This window comes from Chenopodium quinoa, unplaced genomic scaffold (genome assembly GCF_001683475.1).
Source record: "Chenopodium quinoa cultivar QQ74 unplaced genomic scaffold, ASM168347v1, whole genome shotgun sequence".
NCBI classification, from domain to species: Eukaryota; Viridiplantae; Streptophyta; class Magnoliopsida; order Caryophyllales; family Amaranthaceae; genus Chenopodium; species Chenopodium quinoa.
Genome location: NW_018744996.1, coordinates 3,652,766 through 3,672,928, shown reverse-complemented (window position 1 = coordinate 3,672,928; position 20,163 = coordinate 3,652,766). Strand labels below are relative to the sequence as shown.

The 20,163-nt window shown below is 37.9% G+C and overlaps 3 protein-coding genes across 3 annotated transcripts; 1 reads left to right on the top strand and 2 right to left on the bottom strand.

The window, feature by feature from the left end:
• Positions 1-4,639: 4,639 nt before the first annotated feature.
• LOC110707384 lies at positions 4,640-12,990 on the bottom strand. The gene is made up of 3 exons (XM_021885416.1): positions 12,709-12,990; positions 10,902-11,099; positions 4,640-5,087 (listed from the first exon to the last, which is right to left on the bottom strand). The coding sequence occupies exons 1-3, from the start codon at positions 12,826-12,828 to the stop codon at positions 4,779-4,781; spliced, it is 627 nt and encodes a 208-aa protein (XP_021741108.1). The 5' UTR covers positions 12,829-12,990; the 3' UTR covers positions 4,640-4,778.
• Positions 12,991-13,255: 265 nt separating this feature from the next.
• On the top strand, positions 13,256-15,048 carry LOC110707383 (UPF0481 protein At3g47200-like). The gene is made up of 2 exons (XM_021885415.1): positions 13,256-13,941; positions 14,091-15,048. Exons 1-2 carry the CDS (start codon positions 13,326-13,328, stop codon positions 14,861-14,863), a joined length of 1,389 nt encoding a protein of 462 aa, XP_021741107.1. The 5' UTR covers positions 13,256-13,325; the 3' UTR covers positions 14,864-15,048.
• A 256-nt stretch (positions 15,049-15,304) lies between these two features.
• LOC110707382 (eukaryotic translation initiation factor 3 subunit C-like) lies at positions 15,305-19,776 on the bottom strand. The gene is made up of 3 exons (XM_021885414.1): positions 19,460-19,776; positions 17,581-19,362; positions 15,305-16,414 (listed from the first exon to the last, which is right to left on the bottom strand). The coding sequence occupies exons 1-3, from the start codon at positions 19,478-19,480 to the stop codon at positions 15,518-15,520; spliced, it is 2,700 nt and encodes an 899-aa protein (XP_021741106.1). The 5' UTR covers positions 19,481-19,776; the 3' UTR covers positions 15,305-15,517.
• Positions 19,777-20,163: the final 387 nt, after the last annotated feature.

Sequence of the window (20,163 nt, the reverse complement as noted above, 5' to 3'; positions counted from 1 at the left end):
CAAAAATAACTACCTTTCTTACTCATGCATCCAAGTTACACATGACTTGTACAATGATGGAGCTATGTTGAAACCCATGCGTGGAACATTGGACACTTTGGACCCTCGTAGGAGCAGCCCATGGACAAGAGGAACTTGATTTTGTTTGACCTTAGACCGTGTATTTGGACTCTTTGAACCATTAGACTCATTAGGTTGCACAAGGTCTTGGTCAAGGATCTATTCCGGATCATTCCCCCCTTCCTCGAAAAAGCTTGCCCTCAAGCTTTCATCAACATGGACTGTTGGACTTGTAGAACTTATGAACATCATTGACCAAGCGATATGCCAACATTTGAATCCATGCCATTTCATGATAAATATTACAACCTTGGAACTCTCATACGACACACACATTAAGGCACTTGAATAACACAAATTGCACCCTTCTTGATTAGATATAGATGGAACCACACCTTGATATTGCACCGTAATGTGGCACACATTTTGATATTGCACCGTAATGTGGTTGGACTATGTTCCTTCACATGATACATTTTAGGAACAATTTCCACATCAGTCTGTCACCGGGCAAGGGAGAAGCGAAGGCAGCCCCTTCCACATTCCGGTTGTGGCGATTTCCTCCGTGCCACAACCTACCTGTGGCAGCTCGTTTTGGTGGCGTTTGGGAGTCCTATTAGGATAGAAATACCTAGTTTTGGTGACGTTTGGGAGTCCTATTAGGATAGAAACTAACATGAATTATGTTATTGGGAGCTACTTGACTTTGGAAAGAAATGTGGGGATTATAATAACATTGATGGGATATATTATGTTGTTCTTGGGATGTCTTTAGGAGATGGGTTAAGAAAGATAGTAGGGGATGCAGAAGTCTTAGAAATGGGAGAGATAGTGATGAAGCATAAGAGTGTTGATGTGTATGTGTTGCATAGTGTTGAAGAGCCACACTTGTCACCAGAAAACCCAACTCCTTCTGTTAGTTCACTAATTTCAAAAAATATCCCACCTCCCAAACCAACTAAGCCTAAAAAATTAACTCCAAAAAAGGGTCCACAGTCACTAAAGCTGGGCCCACCTAGAAGAAGCCCTAGGAAACACAAGGAATCCAATGTAACAACATCAGCTTCTTTGTCTGGCTCAAAGAATCTACTTTAGCACATGCTGATAACAACACTTTGACTCAACCATCCACTACTATAACTATTTCCAACTTAGAAACTGCACAACAAACCCTCAACCAAGAACCAGCAATTCCTTCTCATATGTGTGGTGAGAACACATATTCATCCCCAGAGTATGAGTGGGAAGATAATAGGCTAGAAAGTCCACTGACCCTTAAGGAGCTTTGTGATTTTAGTACTGAATATGAGGATTCATCAGATCTTGAGTTTGTGGCTGATGAGGAGGCGGATGATGAAGGAATTGATGTTGAACTAGAGGTAGAAGATGATTACTTTGAGGTTGATGAGGGTCTTGATAGGGTTGATTTGGTCACTAGTGAGTTAGACAACAGTGATAAAGAGATTGAACTAGCTACATAGAGAGTTACAAATTGCAACAACAAGATCCTTGAAATAGCAAGTCAACTTCAAAAAAAGGTATGTGAAGGAAGATTTGGAGGTCCAAAAAAATTAGATGGTAAACCAGGAAGTGCTGCTGAAATATTTGGTGCTGCTGAAAGATCTGGTGCTGGTGGTTATGTTAGTGAGTATGAAAACAGTGAAGATGAGATTTACACACCTGAAAGTAATGATGATGAAAACGCTGGAGCAAGAAGGAAGGGAAGGAGAAGTATGCTTGTGAGTGGTGAGACTGATTTTTCTACATTCAATTGGGTAGTAGGTCAGAGATTTGCAAATAGGAGTGACTTTGAACAGGCTGTTGCTAGGTATGCAATTATGCAGGGCAGGGATTTGAGCTTTGTTATGAGTAACAAGAACAGGCAATAGCATGTAGGAGTAAGATGTGTAGAAGGATGTCCTTTTTTTTTGTATGGTGCATGGCATTCCAGGAAGGCTACATTCTTGGTGAAGAGGGTGGATGGCAATCACACTTGCCATAGGAACATGAACAAGAACATACAGCTCAAAACAACTTGCGCTGCAAGAGAAATGTTGGAGGTTTTTAAAGGAAGGCCTCACTGGCTAGCTAAGGACATCATTGAAGCAATTAGGAGAGCTTATAAGGTTATTGTCAATAGGGATTTTGCACAAAAAGTCAAATACCATGCACATAGAATGCTCCATGGCTCCATGAAGGAACACTATATGAAAGTTGAGAGGTATATACAAGCTGTGAAGGAGTCAAGCCCTGGAACAACTATTCAGTTGGTGGTGGATACTTCCAAGTAGACAAATCCACCTATTTTTCAGAGACTCTACACCTGTTTTGAAGGAGTTAAGCAAGGCTGGAAGGAAGGCTACAGAAAAGTCATATGTGTGGATGCAGCTTTCTTAAAGACCTTCCTTGGTGGGAAAATTCTAAGTGCTGTTGGCAGGGATTTTAATGAACAAATGTACCCAATAGCATGGGCAGAAGCTAAAGGTGAAAACAACTGATCTTGGACATGGTTTATTACCCATTTGCAAACTGATTTGGAGCTTGGTGATGGCGTTGGGATTGCTATTATATCAGATGAGCACCAGGTAAACACTAAACCATACTTAGTTATTTGTTACTAGTTAATGGTGGTTTTGTTTGATGATCTCTATTTGTTTAAGAAGGGATTGGTCTATTTGGTGATATGTATGTTTGATGATCTGTAGTTGAAAAGAGTATTAATTGGTATGTCTAAGTGTGCCTTTTTCTTGTGGTTTTACAAGGCTATTATTCTATTATTCATGCTGTTTCTGCTATGCTACCAAAAGCTGAGCATCGCCACTGTGCTAGACACATTTTTTCATTAGGGCATAGATCGTTTAGAGGAGATGAAATGAAAATACAATTCTAAAAAATTGCTAAATCCTACAACTTTGCAATTATAATGGGTATTTAGAGGAGTTGAGAGAGTTAAATCCAGATGCAGCCATAGCTTTCACTTCATATAACCCTAAACTCTTTTGTAGAGCTTACTTGAATTCTGACATTAAGACAGATGCAATAACATCTAATATGGCTGAAACGTTCAACTCAGACATTATTAATGCCAGAACAAAACATTTGATATATATGTTAGAGGACATCAGAGTGGCTTTGATGCAAAGGTTAGTGACTAAAAGACAAGAAATGCATAAGTCAACCTCTGTGCTTTGTCCTAGAATCCAAGCAAACTTAGAAATGGAAAAAAGTAAAGCTGCATTCTGTGATGTTTTACCTTCTTCAGATACACTGTTCAATGTAAAGCATTTCCTTGACCAACTCACAATAGATTTAGACGCAAAGAAGTGCACATGTAGGAAGTGGGACATGTTAGGGGTCCCATGTTGTCATGCCATAGCATGTATCTTCTTTAAGAACAAGGATGCTGAATCTTTTGTGGATGATTGTTATAAAAAGGATTTATACCTCAGGGTTTATGGTGGGTCTATCCCTCCATGTGAAGAAGAGAGGCATTGGCCTAAAGTACCTTGCAACTTAGACCCCCCTGCCATCAAAATTGGTCCTGGCAGACCTAGAAAAAATAGGATCAAAGATCCTTATGAGAACCCAAAGAAGCCAGGCTCTTTGTCAAGAACAGGACTTGAAATGACATGTAGTCTCTGCAAGGTTAGAGGCCACAATAAGAGGAGATGTCCCGACAAAGACAACTATGTTCACTTAGAGCCAGCAGCAAAGAGGGGAAGAGGAAGACCTAGGAAAGATGGGTCTGCAGCAACATCTTCTGATCAGCAAGTAATTGACCCCACCTGTGCTTCAGCTTCTTCTGCAGGTGTAAAACACCATTCCACCACTGCACAGCCAACTCATTTAGGCAGGGGTAGAAGGTTAATTTACAGTGGTAAGGGTGCTAGAGGTAGTGCTAGAGGTGGTGCTGTCACTCAGTCAGGTTCTGCTAGGGGTGCAAATGTAGGTCCTTTAGTTAGGGGAACCAGAGGAGGAAGGGGGAGAGGTAGAGGAGGAGTTGGTGTGATCTTCAGTGCTGATGGTACCCCAGTACTACAATTAAGCTTCTTTTCATCTGTTATGTGCTTAATCTGTTCTTTGCTAACTATTAACTTAAATTTTAAAAATTATGTTTCAGGCCCCCTTTACAAGGAACAGAGCAAGGAATCAAGAGCCACACATATCCACACATTCAAGCCAAACCTCTATAGTGCATCAACAACATCCATAAAAACTTGGGTTCAGATTCTGTAATTTTGAGACACTATGATTAACACTAAGTATTTTGAACAATAATTTAGTGTATATTGCTTTGTCTTTTGAACAATTTAGCATGTGTAAGCTAAGTCTTTTGAACAATCCTTCTGTATGTCAACCCATATGCAATTACTACTGTATTATTTTCAGCTTTCACATTTATATAGACACTATGATTAGCACTAAGTATTTTGAACAATAATTTAGTATATATTGCTTTGTCTTTTAAACAATTTAGCATGTGTAAGCTAAGTCTTTTGAACAATCCTTCTGTATGTCAACCCATATTCAATTACTACTTTATTATTATCAGCTTTCACATTTATATAGACAAGGCTTATGTTATCAAATTAGTTCTGATTGCATTTCATTATTCAAGTACCATTGTAACTGCATAACAACTACAAATACAATACCAAAATATGACAAATCAAGTCCCCTTACTAAATCTTGAAGGAAATCTTAAATTACAACCCCACCTAGAATTTGAGATAAAACAAGACTACAGCAAAGAAAATCCAAGAAAAAACCAAAGCCATGGATATATTATTCTTGTTCCTCGAACACTTCATCATCTCTACCCACATCGCATACACTTCGTTCTTCATTTCTTGAACATCCTCTTCTAAGTTATCTTTCTTCAACTGTAAGATCTTGATTTTATCATCTCTGCACTGTAGCTCATACTCTAACTCGCAAATTCTTGTTTCCTTCTCCAAAACATGATATTGAAGATCTTCCATGGGGTTGCTCTGATCAACCCACCTAAGCTTCTCACATTGAGTGTCCTACAATAATATAATATCCAATTACAAACCTGTCAAACTCAAATTAATCAACATTGATAAAATTGATAGCAACTTATAATTAATAACAAATCGGCCATAAGGGACAGCCGTAAAACTTCATCCCAATGTTAGGACCCTGTTTTACAAATCTCACCACTGCATACTTTCCACAACTGCAACGAATTTTCTGGTTTTCCTCCCTTGCAAAGCTTGACGAAGAACCACTAGATGATTGCCACTTGCCAACCATTTATTAGAGGTTTTAGTGGACCTTTCATAAAAAAATACGAAGAACAAGGAAGACTGGAACAAAGAGAAGGTTTTAATTGCGAAAAATACGAAGAACAGATTAAAAGGGATAAATAAAAGAAGCAAAGAAGGGAAGAGGAACACACGTCACCAGTTCACCAGCTGTAACCGGATACAATTTTTTTTACCTGATTAAAGCGAAGTAGCATTAAAGGTGGTATTATGTAGAGATAATCAAAAGGTAAACTTATTTTTAGCGGACGGGTGAAAGGTGGTATTATTTAAAGCAATTTTTATTAACATAAAAAATAAAAATTAATAAAAAAAAGTAGTGGTGAGTTTGGGTGGGGATTATGAGAAGAGATAGATCTTACTCCCCCTGTCCCATAATACTTGGGACGTTGGGATAGACAAGTAGTTTAAGAAAATTACAAGTGGGTTTATTTGAAGTATGTGTTTATTGTATAAAATATTCTCTTTTATATTTTTATATTACAAGAAAACATCAAGTGGGATGGAAGTGGGGTAGGTGAGGAGAGAGAAAATTTGGGAATATATTTTTTTTTATTAGTGATTCCATTCCGTATTTAGTAACTGTTAGATTTATGTAAAAAAATCTGTTATTGTGTATAATAGGTTGTATTGTAGTTATCTTTTGTATTATTGATAATTATCTTTGTATGGTAATTATCCTAAGTTAGTTTCTGTTAACTGATCTTTGTATATATTGATGATTTCAAGTAATGAGAAAGGCACGGCAAATATTCTTTCATGGTATCACGAGTCTAGGTTATTTCCCTACTTCTCTTCCGCATTTTTCTTCTTTCTTTCCTTTTGTTTTTTCGGCCAATCACCATAGCTGGCCAATTGAATATTCATCCGGGCTACCTTAGTCACCAATATCAAGCAACATGTCCCTATTGTTCTTGATTATGATGGCTCTCAGTTTAATAACTGGTCTACCCTCTTTAAACTCCATTGCCACGCATATATGGTCATTGATCATATTAACCCAGTTAATGATGAGTCTCTGGCTCCGAATTCTTCTGATCTTGCTCTATGGCAACGCCTTGATGACATTGTTCGACAGTGGATTTACGGTACAATCTCTAATGACCTTCTGAACTCCATTATTGATCCCGATGACAAGGCCATTGATACATGGCAGCGTCTTGAAAATTTCTTCCATAACAACAAGTCTGCTAGAGCATTAAATCTTGATGCACAATTCACCAACACCAAGCTTGAGCATTTTGATGGTGTTAAAGCCTATTGCACACGTCTTAAGACTCATGCCGATAGTTTAAAGAACGTGGGTGATAGGGTGTCCGATAATTGGATGGCGCTTCAATTATTGAGAGGGCTCTTTGAGGAATACAAGCCCTTCCGTACTTTGGTTCGTCATCTTACCCCCTTGCCTTCGTTTGATACATTACGTTCCATGCTTGAACTTGAGGAACAAGGTAATGCGACTGACCTTGCTATTGAAGCCCATGAGGAGGTGCACGTTGCTAAAACTGCTCCCCTGGCTTCGACCCCTTCATCTGATTCCTCCACGCATTCCTCTTCTTCTCGTGGGGGCAATTCACGTGGGGGTGGGGGCCGAAAAACTGCCAAGAACAAAGGCAGTGGCAGCAAGGGTAAAGGCAATAGTGGGTCAACCCGAAGTAATCAGCAACAGCAATCCTAGCAGCATTCTTCTGGTGGCTCGCCAGCCAACATGGGTTGGGGATATCCTCCACCATGGGGTTATTGGCCTCAAATCCCTTGGCCAACTCCACCATGCCCATACCCATCTCAAGGTCAAGGACCCTACCCGTGGGCTGCACCCCGGCCTGGACAGAATCTCAATCCCGGTTTTCTTGGGCTATGCCTACCAACATTGAACAGGCAATGCACACTATGTCTCTGCATGATCCTAACTATTACATGGACACCGGAGCTACCTCACACATGACTAACTCTCAAGGTAATTTATTTCCGTATTTTAATTTAAGAAATCATATTAATAATGCAATCGTCGTTGGTAATGGTAGCAAAATTCCAATTAAGGGTTACGGTCACCAATCTCTCAACCAAAACACACTACAACTCAAAAATATCCTACATGTCCCAAAATTGATTAAAAATCTCATTTCCGTTAGAAAATTCACCACTGATAATCATGTATCCATTGAGTTTGATCCTTTTGGATTTTTCGTGAAGGACTTGCAGACAGGGAGCAAGATAGTGAGGTGTAATAGCAGTGGCGATCTCTATCCTTTCTTTGCACATCGTCAAGTTCTTTCATCTCATCTTCCGTCGGCTTTTACAGTTGTTTCTCCTAGTGTGTGGCATTCTCGTTTAGGTCATCCGGGTAATGTTGTTCTTGGTTCTTTACGTAGTAGTAATTTGATTAAATGTAATAAGGCTATTCCCGATGTTTGTCATTCTTGCCCTCTAGGCAAATTAATAAAAATGCCTTTTTATGATTCTCTGTCTTGTACTACTATGCCTTTTGACATCATTCATAGTGATTTATGGACGTCTCCTGTTTTGAGTTCTCATGGTCATAAATATTATGTTCTCTTTTTTGACAATTACACAAATTTTTTGTGGACCTTTCCTATCTCCACTAAGTCACAAGTGTTTAATTTGTTTCTACGAATTAGAACATATATTCGAACTCAATTTGAACGGGAAGTGAAAGGTTTCCAATGTGACAATGGTCGTGAATTTGATAATACCCCATTCACAAATTTCTGTCATCAATACGGAATGACTCTTCGCTTTTCTTGTCCACATACTTCTCCTCAAAATGGCAAAGCCGAACGAAAAATTAAAACCATTAATAATATTGTTCGGACAATCCTTTGTCATGCCTCTATGCCTCCTTCTTTTTGGCACCATGCTTTAGAAATGACCACTTACCTTCACAATATCATCCCTTCTAAAATTCTTGGCTATAGATCTCCCACTCAAATTTTATACCAACGTGATCCTGATTTTTCTCACTTACGAGTCTTTGGTTGTTTATGTTTTCCCCTATTTCCATCATCTAAAATACACAAACTTCAATCTCGTTCTACCTCGTGTGTCTTTCTTGGGTATCCTTCGAATCATAGGGTTACAAATGTTATGATATATCGAGTCGGAAGATTATAATAGCTAAGCATGTTTGGTTTAATGAGTCGGTCTTTCCTTTCTCTAAAGTTCTTACTCCTACGTCACATTCATATGACTTCCTAGGTGAATTTATGGACGTCTTAGACACCTCTTCTCTTCGCCATGCTATTACTCCTCATATAGCTGTACCCGAAAGTGCTGCCACAGGAGACCCACAGCATGCTTCACCTCCACCTACCTCACGGCAGTCCTCTTCGCAGGCTGCCTGTGGCACGTCTGCTCACACCACGGACAGGCTGCGGAACTCCCTGCCTCACCCTTCGCCCACACACAGCTCACAGCAGCCTACTTCGCAGGCAGCCTGTGGCGCTCCACTTGCCGCCGCGGACAGGCTGCGACCCTCCCTGCCACATGCCCACACACCACCCTCCTCTCACCGCAACTATCCCTACTCCTCCCTCCACCATCTTTCATTCCATGGCCACTCGTAGCAAGCATGGAATTGTTCAGCCCAATCCCAAATACCACGCTCTTCATACCTCTCCCACCATATCTCCCATTCCAAAGAACCCGGTCCTTGCCATTCGTGACCCAAATTGGAAAGTTGCTATGCAGGATGAATATGATGCTCTTATTAAGAATGGTACTTGGGAGTTAGTCCCTCGCCCGAATAATGTCAATATTATTCGATCATTGTGGATTTTTCGGCACAAAACAAAAGCAGATGGCTCTTTTGAGAGACATAAGGCTCGTTTAGTTGGTGATGGTAAGACCCAACGAGAGGGGATAGACTGTGATAAAACTTTTAGCCCGATTGTCAAGCCGGCTACCATCAGACTAGTTCTTAGCATTGCACTATCTAAGTCTTGGTCAATTCATCAATTGGATGTTAAAAATGCTTTTTTACATGGTCATTTGAATGAAACTGTTTACATGTATCAACCACTAGGGTTCAAAGATCCTGCTAGACCTGATCATATCGGTCTGCTTCGAAAGTCTCTTTATGGTTTGAAACAGGCTCCCCGGGCTTGGTATCAACGGTTTGCTGACTTTGTGGCATCTATCGGATTTGTTCATAGCAAATCAGATAACTCTCTATTCATTTATCACCATGGTAACGCTACAGCTTACATTCTACTGTATGTTGATGATATTGTTCTTACTTCTTCTTCTAAGTCTCTTCCCCAGCAGATTATTTCCAGACTCAGTTTGAATTTGCTATGACTGATTTGGGTGAGCTTAGTTATTTCTTGGGTATTGCTATTTCCTATACTAAAACAGGTTTATTTTTTTTTCAAAAGAAATATGCTCAGGAAATTATAGAAAAAGCAGGGATGTCATATTGCAAGTCGTCTGCTACCCCTGTTGACCGGAAATTATGTGGTGCTTTGCAATACTTAACTTTTACTCGCCTGGATATTTCATATGCTGTACAACAGGTTTGCTTATTTATGCATGCTCCGTTGGTTGAGCATATGTCGGCTTTGAAACGTATTATTCGGTACATTCAAGGTACGTCTGATCTTGGTCTGCATTTATTCAAGTCATCTGTGTCTTCTCTTCTATCTTACACGGATGCTGACTGGGGTGGGTGTCCAGATACTCGCCGTTCCACATCCGGCTATTGTGTTTTTCTCGGTGATAATTTGATTTCTTGGTCCTCTAAGCGGCAGCCTACTTTGTCTAAGTCTAGTGTTGAAGCTGAGTACCGTGGGGTTGCTAATGTCGTCTCTGAATCATGTTGGGTTCGGAATCTTCTACTTTAGCTTAAACGTCCTATCTTTAAGGCGACATTGGTTTATTGTGATAATGTTAGTGCTATATACTTATCAAGTAATCCAGTTCAACATCAACGCACTAAACATATTGAAATGGACATTCATTTCGTTCGCGAAAAGGTCCAATGAGGCGAAGTTCGTGCTCTACATGTGCCTTCCCGATATCAGATTGCAGATATTTTCACCAAGGGTCTGCCTAGAGTTTTATTTGATGATTTCCGGGACAGTCTCAACGTTCGCCGACCTACCGTTTCGACTGCGGGGGTGTGTTAGATTTATGTAACAAAATCTGTTATTGTGTATAATAGGTTGTATTGTAGTTATCTTTTGTATTATTCATAATTATCTTTGTATGGTAATTATCCTAAGTTAGTTTCTGTTAACTGATCGTTGTATATATTGATGATTTCAAGTAATGAGAAAGGCACGGCAAATATTCTTTCAGTAACGTGTCAAATATTGTGGGATGGGAGAAAATGGAACCTTTGTCAAGTATTATGGGAAGGATGAAGTATATTTTACTGTAGTTTTTTTTTTCAAAAAAAAAGGATGTATAAAACTTATTAAAACACGGAAAGAGTAGGACGAAATATATAGAGGAAGATACAATATTAATCAGAAGGATGTGAAAGGCAGGCAACCAATGACATTTAATTGTCACTTAAAAATGAGCTCACAAAACCTGTATGACGTTGGGTTCCATTTGCCACATAATCCCTTGGTTGGGCCGCCTTTCTTCAATCAATGGCTCGTCCAGTAAAGCAACCCCTGCTTGAAGAAGTATTATGCATCCCTGGGGTTTCTTATCGTCTTCTTTGGATTCCTCTTTATTGGATTCACGCTGACGACTACCATTGCATTGATAAGGTTCTGACGTGATCTGTTAAAGTAGATGATTGAGAATTGTAGTAATTAGAAAACAACAAATTCAAAAATTAAGATGGGAGTAGTAAAAGGAGGCAAACCATTTGAAGATTATCATATCCCACCCAAAGCAACGGAAATAGTTGTATATATACAATGAGTGATCTCTCAATAATTTCCGCTCTAAAGCATAAGGTGTGGATTTCCGCCCAATTTTACTAAATTGAAACTAATTTTACTTATTCTCTACTCTTCATGTATTTTATCACTTATTTCATTTCTCCATACATAAAAGTTTAGGAAAAATAGTAAAAAATAATAAAATATGAAGAAAATGGTGTTGATGGAAAATAAAGTACTTTGTATGTTAGTTGGGAAGAGAGAGAATCTAAAAATATTAAAGTATAATAATTAGGATCCATTATAGGAGAAAAAATTAGTAAAATATCGTGAAAAGTTTTTTAAAAAGAAAATAAAACAATTACTCCCTCTATTTCACAATGTTATTCACATATACTCCCTTCGTTTTTTTTTTTAAAATGCATCACTTTGATTTTTGCATTATTCACATACCATAATTGACTTAATTTTTTCACTTCTATAAAATAAATAAATGTTATTATATAATATATCATTAGATTAGTCATAATGTCTAGTTTCATAATATAATTTTGTTACAATTTATACTAATAGACAATTAAAGATGTTAATGGTCAAAGTTGTATCTCGGCAAATGTACCGGCCAAACTAATGCAAATAAAAAAAAACAGAGGAAGTACTATTATGGGCGTTTTAAAAAGATCTACCCATCAATAATCAATAACTATATACTAAAAGACACACCAGCAATGACACGTGTCAATTTTTGGTGTGTTCTTAGTATATTTTTTTAATATTTAATTACTAAATTTTATTTAAGGAAGTTATTTTTAAAAAAAGTTTGTTTTTATCAACTATATATATGAGCAATAATATCTAACATTTTTATGTTGATACTCAATTAATTGCGGAATAATAAGGAAATATATAATCTTTTTCAAGAAGATGTATTTTTGGTGGAATATTTTTTAAGAATATGATCTTGATCAAATATTCCATGTTACTTCAATTTTGTTCAAGATATTAAACAATTTTTATATTTTATGCTATAAATAATTTAATTTGTCAAAAGTAACTAAAATAACGTACCGTGCATGGCACGGGACTTAACCTAGTATTGAATATGTTACATTTTTTACTAAATATTGTTGTTGTGGATTGATAATATGACTCTAAGTAAAGGAATCTCTACCTTGAATTATGCAATTATGACTTATGCTTTCCCAAAAAAAATCAAAAACTTAATTAAGGTAAACTAATTATGAATAATTTTGTACTTTAATATTAGATTTCAAATATTCTTCTTTCCTTATTTTATGTAATTGATTTTATATGGGAGTAACAATATGAAACGGAGGGTTTAATATAATACAGCTACAACGTACTAAAGGAAAGTGGAGCAAGAACCTTAAATTATTCTTATAAAATATTAATTTTTTTAAATTAAATTAAATGGGGCCTAAATCGTTTTAAAATAAATAAATAAATAAATAAATAAAAAATAAAAAAAAAAAAGCAACAGTTACCTTCCTTTCTTCGCTGACCGATGATTGAGGTGATTCATCTACTTTCAGATGTAGAGATGACTCACTGCTGGAATGTTGCATACCCTTCAACTTCAAGACAGGTCTTTCAAAACCAGACATAGAGGAGATATATAGCAGATCTCCAACTGTTTTTTACTCAACTCAACTGACTGTTACAAACTTACAGGATTCTCTTGCTGTGCTGCTAGTTGAGCTCACTCAGTTTAACTTAAATACGCGCATACATTGACCAAGTCAGCTCTAAAGGAAAGAAATCTGAAATTTCCTGATGTTTTTTTTCAAAACCAAACCACCAACTGCGAACTTTTACTCAGTAATTGCCTAGTATGTTTCATGTCTTTTCTTAAAAAGCGAAACTACTACAGCATTAAAAAAAGAATTACAATTGACCTGAATCTTGAGCATTAACTTTAATCAAGGGCAATTAGCCCCACTCGGAAGCAGCAAAGAAAATTCAGATATACTACTAATGTAGTTTAATCACATACTGTTACATGATTCACATGAAAACATCATTCCTGTAATATTTTTTAGACATCATTTGCATATATTGGTTGATCTTCACTAAAGATTGAAAAACAGCAACCACTAGAAAAATGAGTTCTCAAGAAAAACTAGAGTGGGTTATATCCATACAGGAAAAACTCAATGAGGCCCAGCAATTTATTACAAGAAAATCATGGGAGAAGTGTTGCATATATCGAATGCCTCGTCGCATAAGAGATGCCCAAGAGAGCAAAAAAATCTATGAGCCCCAGACCATATCCATAGGGCCGTACCATATTGGTAGTGAACTAGTTCAGGATATGGATCTTTACAAGTGGGTTGCTCTGTACCAAATCTTAAGACGGACAGGTCAAAACCTAAGCCTTTACTTTGATACCGTCAGTCAAGTTGAAGATCAAGCACGAGCTTGTTATCAACAAGTCAATCATCTAAGCAGCAACAAGTTTGTAGAGATGATGGTTCTTGATGGCTGTTTCATCCTCGAGCTCCTGAGATATTATCCGGCTAGAGGCACAACAGGCGGTAACCCTGTCTTTGCTAATAAGAGAATTGTTGAAGGCATTGTGTTAGACATGGTAATGTTGGAGAACCAAGTTCCACTTTTTATTATTGACAGGCTACTTAAGCTAATGAACGGAAATCAGCACCAAAATGATCAGGCTTTGGATTTAGTTCTGAACTTCTTCAATCCTAAATGGCTGACAGGTAATTTTGGAATTTCGCGTTTAATACTTAAATGTATTTAGAACATAGAGAAAGCCACATATAGCAAGATTATCATATTGTGATAACTAAGATGCATCTCAGAATATATATGGTACACCTTTTTACATCCTAAATATGTACTATGACAGGTATAAGAATGTCTGTAAACGAGCTCAATGAACTGAACCGTTCACTGAAGCAGGAAGAGTGCCTTCATGTCCTTGATGTTTTTAGGCGAAGTCTACTCCATGTAAGGCCTCAACAGGGTACCATTAATAAACATAGATTTCGATGGATCCCAATGTGTTTGAAGCGGTGGCTACATTGCCTATGTGAGAATAAAGCCTCGGATAGTATTTCAGGCCGTGAACAAGTCTTACATAGTGTGACTGAGCTCAGAAAGGGAGGAGTAAAATTCAGGAAACGGAACACCAGCTGTTTTTTGGACTTCAGGTTCAAGAACGGGGTTCTTGAAATCCCTCCCATTTGCATACATGATAATACAAAGACCATTCTCCTGAATATAACAGCCTTTGAGCACTGTCATATGAAGATAAGTGATGGTGTGATTGCATCATATGTGGTCTTCATGGAACGCTTGTTAAAATCCCCAGAAGATGTAGGCCACCTTCATCGTCATGGAATCATTCTTGGAGATGGCGCTCAAGCTGTTGACATGTTCAAGAGCGTATGTAAAGAAATGCTCGTGAATGTACATGATGGTTACTATGCAGATCTATCTAAAGAGGTGAACGCGTACTACAGCCAGAGAAGAAATAGATGGCGAGCAAGCTTGCTTCAAAAGTATTTTCACAATCCTTGGTCTGCCATCTCACTGGTTGCTGCTATCTTTCTATTGTGTCTTACTGCGTTACAGAGCTTCTATGCAGTTTTTTCATACCACAGACCAAATTCTTCCTAATAGAAAAGATATATCCTGTGAATTTCTGATTGATCATGTATACAACTTGTTATTATCTTTGTAACGCCATTTGGAAAATGTTATTAACTGAGATTTCTAAAGCAGGTAGTAAAATTTGAAGAGAGTTTAAACTGATAAATCTGAATCACAGCAAAATAAAGAATAGAATGTCCGACTTTGAAGTTTTGAGTGGCCTGATTCACTCCCAAGAGCTAAAACTAAGCCAAGGCATTCAATACTCTGGACGCCTCTCTTTGCCTATTCTCTCTTTGCCTATTCTCCCTTATTTATAACATTTGCTGATCCTAGTTTAATCTTTCTCTACATACCGACAATCTTCCTCAAGATATTAGAATAAATCGATTGCACTACCCATAAATCTCTCCCCTTTGCCAATTCCTAACATAAAATTGAAATAGATTTCCTGATGACCAATAAAAAAAAATGGATGGTGTATTGGTGTTGCACTTTCACAATAGCTATCAGTACAAAAATCATTGTAAACACCCAAAAACAACAGATAAATTCGTACTTTCTTTGTGAAAAAGTAATTACGTGTTTCAAAACTAAAAACCTTACAAAGAGTGCAAGAGATGCAAATGTATTCAACTGAGGAAAGGAACTTAGTTTTTGTAGGCTGAAAGCATCATTAAATCAACAAACCCTGTGGTTAAGCCAAACCATCTGAGCTGAAGAATCTGTTTGAAATCCTGGCATGGAAGAAGAGCTTGCTCCGCTTGTATTAATCTGTCCAGTAGTTGATGTCTTTCCACCATATACCAAACGGCCAACTGACCTCCTTTTGGAATATGCATTATCTAGCAACCTACTTTCACTGCCTGCAGAGGCAACCTCAGTATAATCTGATCCTTCTTTCCTCCTGAGAGACAAACCATCCAACGTACCACCACCCAACTTGACCTCCATTGCTCGCTCATTATTGGTGAGATAATAAGACACCTCCTCGACCAAACGGAAAGCTATATTCTGCAGACTAGTGTGCTGAACCTGGTGGAAGATGATGCACCGGGTTGGCTGGTCCCATGAAGCGCACAGCTCTTCAGAATCCATCATCTTGCTCACAGTGCTGTGTATCTGAGCCTCTGAGAGGTCAAACATATTAGACAGCCGATCAAGGCTAAGAAAACTGCAGTAAGAAGCACAGTAACTGCATAGATAAGTCTTTAAGGCAGCTTCCTTCATCTTGGATTTCAGCATTTCAAAAACAGTCTCTTTGTTTCTCAGGAGCTTCCATATGGCCAGCGATGTTATGACATCAAAGGCTTTTTGAAAATCGCCCTGATTGAGAGCTCTAGTAGCAGCCACAGCATGATCTCGCACACTTTCAGGTGGGCCACATAATGTTTGTCTCTCGCTAGCTTCAAGCAATTTACGGAACGTCTTGCTTATGACCCTGTGCTGAGACTTAAAGGTGTTCGCAGCCATATAGGGGACCTCCAGCAGCATGGCACAGGTCAGATGAACTGCTTCCAAGAGTTCCAGATTGATGTGCATGTGATATGGCATCTGTTGTCTTCTTTCTTTCATTTCCTGTTATAAGTTCCAAAAAAAAAAGTAAGATTCATAAACAAGTAAAGAAATACTCCGTACTAGTAATATGCATTAAGATGACAAGTAATATGCATAAAAATTGACCGAGTGTTGTAAAATTATATAGCATTCCCAAGAACGAGAAAGAGAGGTTCATAAAAGACACCGATGTTAATGGATAACTCCCTTGTTTCTTTAAAGCATAGCTAAGTCTCCCAGATGTTCAATCCTCACTACAGCACATATATATTCAGCCAAATGCAGAGTAAACTTGACAGTTCTGCAAACTATATTGGCAGTATGATGATATCCACAAGCTTCTCTATAATTTTTTACTCTATGCAAACAATGCCTCCTTTACACATATAAGAAGAGCACAAAGTGTAATATAGGGAATCATTCTGAGAACAAAGTTCTAATCTACTACAATAATTCAGGTTGACATACAAAACCTCAACACACCTCAATCAGTAATTGAAGAATTAAATAGTACTAGTTACTTTATGGATTTTCTTCCTCCCATATATTTCAAACTAAAGCACTTGCTTTCTATACTATACATCCTTTGAATAACTCCAAAAATAGAAAAATCCACTTACTGATTCTTCTCTAAATACCACAATTCACTCAACCCACTTAACACATGCTAAAAGAGTGGCCTTTTGCCACATTCTAGTAGCATGATCTGAAAAGTCATGGTTGATTGCTTTCTTCTATAATTATATTCAGACACCGCCAGACAGTGAGTGAACCACTTCGACTACCAAAATCTCAAGCAAAATTATCATTCAGCAGTTACAGTTAATAAGTTAACTAACCCCGAGCTATCTCAATTGAAGGGTTCGAATCAAAGCACAACTTTTTTACCCACATTCTAGCAGTTTTTATGTGGGTCTCTAAACAGCCAAGAAGAGTTAAATGACCCCTCTTGTCTAAACCTAGCTCAACACCTAAACCAAATTTCAATTTGACAAATCCAGGCATCAAACTAAATCCGCAAGTGCAATGAAAATGGTGATAAAATACATCAAACAAATTCATCCAAAAATATAGCTAAATATTGCAACAAAAGATCATAACATCTGTGCACATAAGAATTATGGAAAACAGTAACAGTGCTGCACCCTGCACATGTAAAAATATAAAACTATATTATCCGGTCATACCTGCTCTGGAGTCTTCTCATAATACCGGCTTTGAGAGAATCCTTGTGCAAGAAGCTCTCTCACTCTTCCAGTTGAATATAATTCAGAAAGGCAACTGTGTCCTTCAGCAATATGACCATCCCTAAAAGCACTGAGACCAAGCTGAGCCATAGCTCTATTGAACAATATCTGGGTTGAAATATCCATATGTTGAATTGTGTCTTGTAAGTGACCCATCAGCAACAAGTCACGAGCAATCGAAAAATTATCCATAACGGCATGGTGGTATATATCACACAGCATAGCACGAGCCTTAGTTCGCTCATCTCCAAATTGGTAAATGAGAGAAACTAAGCTATCCATAAAGGCCCTGCTGCAATCCGGAAAACTAGGATTTCTAGGCAAGAGTTCAGGTGTTACTACAAACAAAGGGGTGCCCTTACCCTCATCAGCCCCCTTGGATGTCTCACCTGCAGCTTCATCGTTTTGTTCTTCTGATTGTTCAGCAAATTTCCTCATTGCATAATAAACTTCTTGAGGTTTATAATACACAAACTCAACACGTTTAAGGGCAACTTTTGCTGCTGCTTTTACATTTCCAGTTCTCACCAAATACTCTTGGAGATTTTGTGCCAGTGCCAAAAACAAAGGCTCATCCCTGAGCCGCTCAACATATTCAAACGTATAAGGATCTATACCCTGCAAGATCTTGAAAAACTCGGCATCTAACCTCTCAAGGAAGGCTACCAAGTTACCCCATACACGAATGGTACCCTTATGGTCAGGACCCTTTTGTGTTTCATTCTCTTTTGGTTCTATTGTATCATCCACCAAAATATTTGGATATTGTGTGAGAATATCAAGTATAATAAACATATTCTGCACACATTTCTTCCACTCAGTTATTGGCATGTGTCCAACAAGACTAGTATTGACATCAAATTGTACTGATACAACACTGAAAAGGATCTCCAGCTTCTGAGCAGGCGTCTTTGCAACCCTACTCAAAAAGGTGAGCCGCTCAACTAGCTCCATTCTCCCAGTTCCCTTCCTACCACGCACAGCAATGATTTCTTTCACTTTCTTGTTCACTGTATCCCATGTTATCTCGCTTAGGTTTTTCATGAATTTCTCACTTTCCTTCCAAAACTTTTCTTGCCATTCATCACCATGATCAGAGTTGTCCTTCATCTGATCCACCTTATCAGTCTGTTTTTCAGTTCCTGTTCTAGGTTCATCAGGTTCTTTCAGCTTCTGAACAGGTTCCTCCTCTTCATCCCCTTCATCTTCGGCCTCAGGATTCTCCCTGAATTTGTTAATCAGATCTTCATATTGCTTGTTGGTCTTCTTTAGGCTCTGCTTCATTCTATTCAATGCTTTTGCATTGCTGCTGCTCATCTTTTTCATAGCTTCCTTGTTCGACAAAGTCTCACTCAGAAAATCCTCCAACAACACAAGGGCCTTTACATAGATGTTGGAAGTCCTGCCAGCCTCACGCATGAATTTCTCAAACTGTTTATTTATCTTATCGAATCTCTCTTGTAGGCTCACCCAGTCATTGATTTTCATGGCATTCTTTATTTGCTCAACAGTAGCAGACATCTCCTGGAAACGCTTATTCTTAGCAGGAATGAGAACTCGCTTTTCATCATCTGCCTCATCATTGTCGCAAGGAGTTGACTTTGTGTCATCTCTAAGAGTGGGCTCTAGATATATGCTTGGATTTTTTATAACCTTAACACCATCAAAACCACTATTTATCTCATCCTCAGAGTCACTATCACTATCACTGTCACTACCGCGCTACAGAACAGAAAAAGGAAAGAAAATAAGTCTACTCAACATATCAATTATAACTAAAATGAGAAAGAAGGATTAACATTTGTCATAGAAAACAAACCTGCCAGAAATGTGAAGCCATATTTTCTTCTTTTTATGATTTGTTCAACAAGTTCTGTTTTTCTGAATCTACAAAGCAAGAGTAAAATAAATCATAAATCCTGCAGTAAATTCAAAAACACGAGCAGAAATACATCATATTACCCAAAAATTGTAAGAAAGTAAAAATCAGCTAACTACATAGACTAAGAAAGATCCTCACATAAAATTCTATGACATGTTACAAAGACAGACGTTTTCTCAAACGTGTGGAAAACTAAAATCTTGAAATCAACATTAAACGAACCAGAGCACTCAACATGTCAACAATACAACCTCCATTCAAGCAAGACTAAGGCAATCCGTAATAAAGACAGCCCAATAAATCATAAATTACAATAGCATTATATCAACAAAACCAAATTTAAAGCCGTATTATATTAAACATTAATATGTGCTATATGCATGCCTGTGTATACTTTGCTTGGTGTGCAAGTAAAAGCTAGCTTATTCTAATTCTAGTCAATTCAGATGATGTTGACTAAATACTTCATATTACGAGTATTCATTAATGAGAAACACGAATGATTCTTCTACATGGTATCATGAGCCAAAGAACAATACTGATCAAGAAAACGAACCAAAGAGTGAAAACACGAATATCAAAAAACCACTAGCACACGCAACACACGAACAAACAGCAGCACCCTTGCACACAGAGCACCG